Raw genomic sequence first — 2,120 nt, forward strand, 5'->3', positions numbered from 1 at the left:
TTACACTTTCCCTCCCTGGGCAGGTGACAGAGCTCACCTGTTCTGGCTTCCCAGACTCCCAGAGTTCAAGCTGGTTGGTCCCAGCAGCCCCCAGTTTACAAGTGAGATAGACCCCAGAGAGGGGAAATGAGCTTCGTAAGATCGCACGGCTGGTGAATCGTGAGGCTTCCGGCCGAGTCTCCCTCCTCATTTCCCCCTCATCTGGGAGGGGGCTCTGATGCATCGCCTCCCTTAGGTCCCCTGGAGATGGGTCTTACTGCTCTCCCCAGCCTGCGGGCTCCGTTAGCAGGTTCATTTTCTTCCCCAGGGTGCACTACAGACCTCCAGATGTTGGTCTGCGGGGTTCAGCAGGGGGCGAGCCCTCTGTCTTTCCATCCATAAGCCACTCTTCCCACTGGTGTTCGGCCATCCACCATCCTCATGTCCACGTTACTGCTCAATCTGGATTTCGGCGAACCTCCCCCCAAAAAGACGTTAGAGGGGAATGCCAAACACCGAAGATTTGTCAAAAAGCGGAGGCTCTTGGAACGGAGAGGTTTTCTGAATAAGAAGAACCAGCCCCTTAGCAAGGCACCTAAGCTGCACTCAGAACCTCCAAAGAAAGGGGAGGCTCCTCGGGCAGATGGCACTTGTAAGGTCCCTCCCCTTCCAAAGAAGAAGGCCACCGCCTCCAGCAGTGGGTCAGAGCAGTCCCTGGACAAGAAGACTGCCGTGCCTTGGCTGACCCCGGCCCCGTCCCAGAAGGATGGTTCTTCTGTGGCTAAAGTAGATTTGCTGGGGGAGTTCCAGAGTGCCCTTCCAAAGATTAAGAGCCACTCAACACGCCCCCAGAAGAATGCCCCACAGAACTCCACCCAGGCTCATTCGGAGAATACATGCTCTGGAGCCTCCCAGACAGTGCCAAAGAAGATGGTGGCGATTGACTGTGAGATGGTGGGCACAGGACCCAAGGGCCATGTTAGCTCTCTGGCTCGATGCAGCATCGTCAACTACAACGGAGACGTGCTCTACGATGAGTACATCCTGCCCCCCTGCCACATCGTGGACTACCGCACCAGGTGGAGTGGCATCCGAAAGCAGCACATGGTGAATGCTACACCCTTCAAGATTGCGCGGAGCCAGGTGAGGTGCAGGGGGCGCGATGGCAGCAGCGAGGTGGGTGGGGAAGGAGGGCGCCAGAGGACTGCGGATGGAGGGAAGGAGGAAGTGGAACGTCGCTGACGAAGAAGGCTTCCTGTTGGGGTAAGGCGTGGTGAAAGTTCACAGTTCCAGTTAGCCGGCGTAACGGACTCATTAGCTAGGGCTTGCTTTAGGTCCCGAGCAGAATCCTGGTCTGCGGAACTGGGGACGTACACCGAGAAATGACAGCCAGTGCGGGGCAGAGCACAGGCATGAGTGCCAGGGCCAGAGGGTTCAGTTTGGAGATGCCTTGTACAGTTGGAGCCGAGGGCAGTGGGGAAGGCTTCCTAAGCAAGGAGGAGCCTGTGATGGGTTGGACGGGTGGGGGAGGGCAGCACATTGGCAGGGGAGCCGGGGCCTTGTGCGCACACTGAGACAGGCTGCGTGCGGTGAAGGGTGAGAGACGTGGGGCTGGCATGCCCGGCTTCTCGTTGCACCCGGTTGAGCACACCTCCTCACTGCAGCCTTGCACTGGATGCTGGGAGCACAACAAACGAGCTGCACAGAAAGCGGGGCGAGCCGCGGCGGTTTAGGGAGGAAGTGGTGGGGAGCCTGCTGGTCTCGGAAGGCCTCCAGAGGGCGCCCTCGGTCCACTTTGTCTCTTCAGCTCCGCTTTCTTTGCCTTTTCCAGACACTGTTCCTATAATTCCTATTATGCGAGAACAGTCAGTCGGAGGAGGTTCATCAGGGCTGAAATGGTTGGGTTTTAGCAAGAACTCGGACACAAGAGCAGAGGAACAGCAAAGGCTTGGGAGGGGCCGGAGGAGGCGGGTCTGAGGCAGCCAGCCGCCCCGCGCCGATGGGCCTTGGCGGTGCTGGACAGCAGGCTGCGGGTGAAGTCAGGAGCAGCGGCATGCCTGGCTGACTGGGCTGCGTCTGCTTAGCAGAAAGCACTTTGCAGCGTCCACCCTGGGGTGCGAGGCCGAGGTGCGCCCAGACGC

General features: G+C 59.1%; 1 protein-coding gene across 5 annotated transcripts in view; it reads left to right on the top strand.

Annotated features, from left to right (window-relative positions):
• Positions 1 to 6: 6 nt before the first annotated feature.
• The window catches only part of ISG20L2 (interferon stimulated exonuclease gene 20 like 2), a 5,939-nt gene continuing 3,825 nt past the window's right edge, over positions 7 to 2,120 (top strand). Inside the window, exon 1 of one of the 5 annotated variants that reach the window (XM_023534336.1) lies at positions 7 to 1,122. In XM_023534336.1, the coding sequence (XP_023390104.1) occupies positions 421 to 1,122 (702 nt within the window). In that variant the 5' untranslated portion in view covers positions 7 to 420. The remainder of the gene's footprint in view (positions 1,123 to 2,120) is intronic. The other 4 variants (XM_023534334.1, XM_023534335.1, XM_011366376.2 and 1 more) reach the window with 4 other exon arrangements.

Source organism: Pteropus vampyrus, unplaced genomic scaffold, assembly GCF_000151845.1.
Source record: "Pteropus vampyrus isolate Shadow unplaced genomic scaffold, Pvam_2.0 Scaffold124, whole genome shotgun sequence".
Taxonomy (NCBI): Eukaryota; Metazoa; Chordata; class Mammalia; order Chiroptera; family Pteropodidae; genus Pteropus; species Pteropus vampyrus.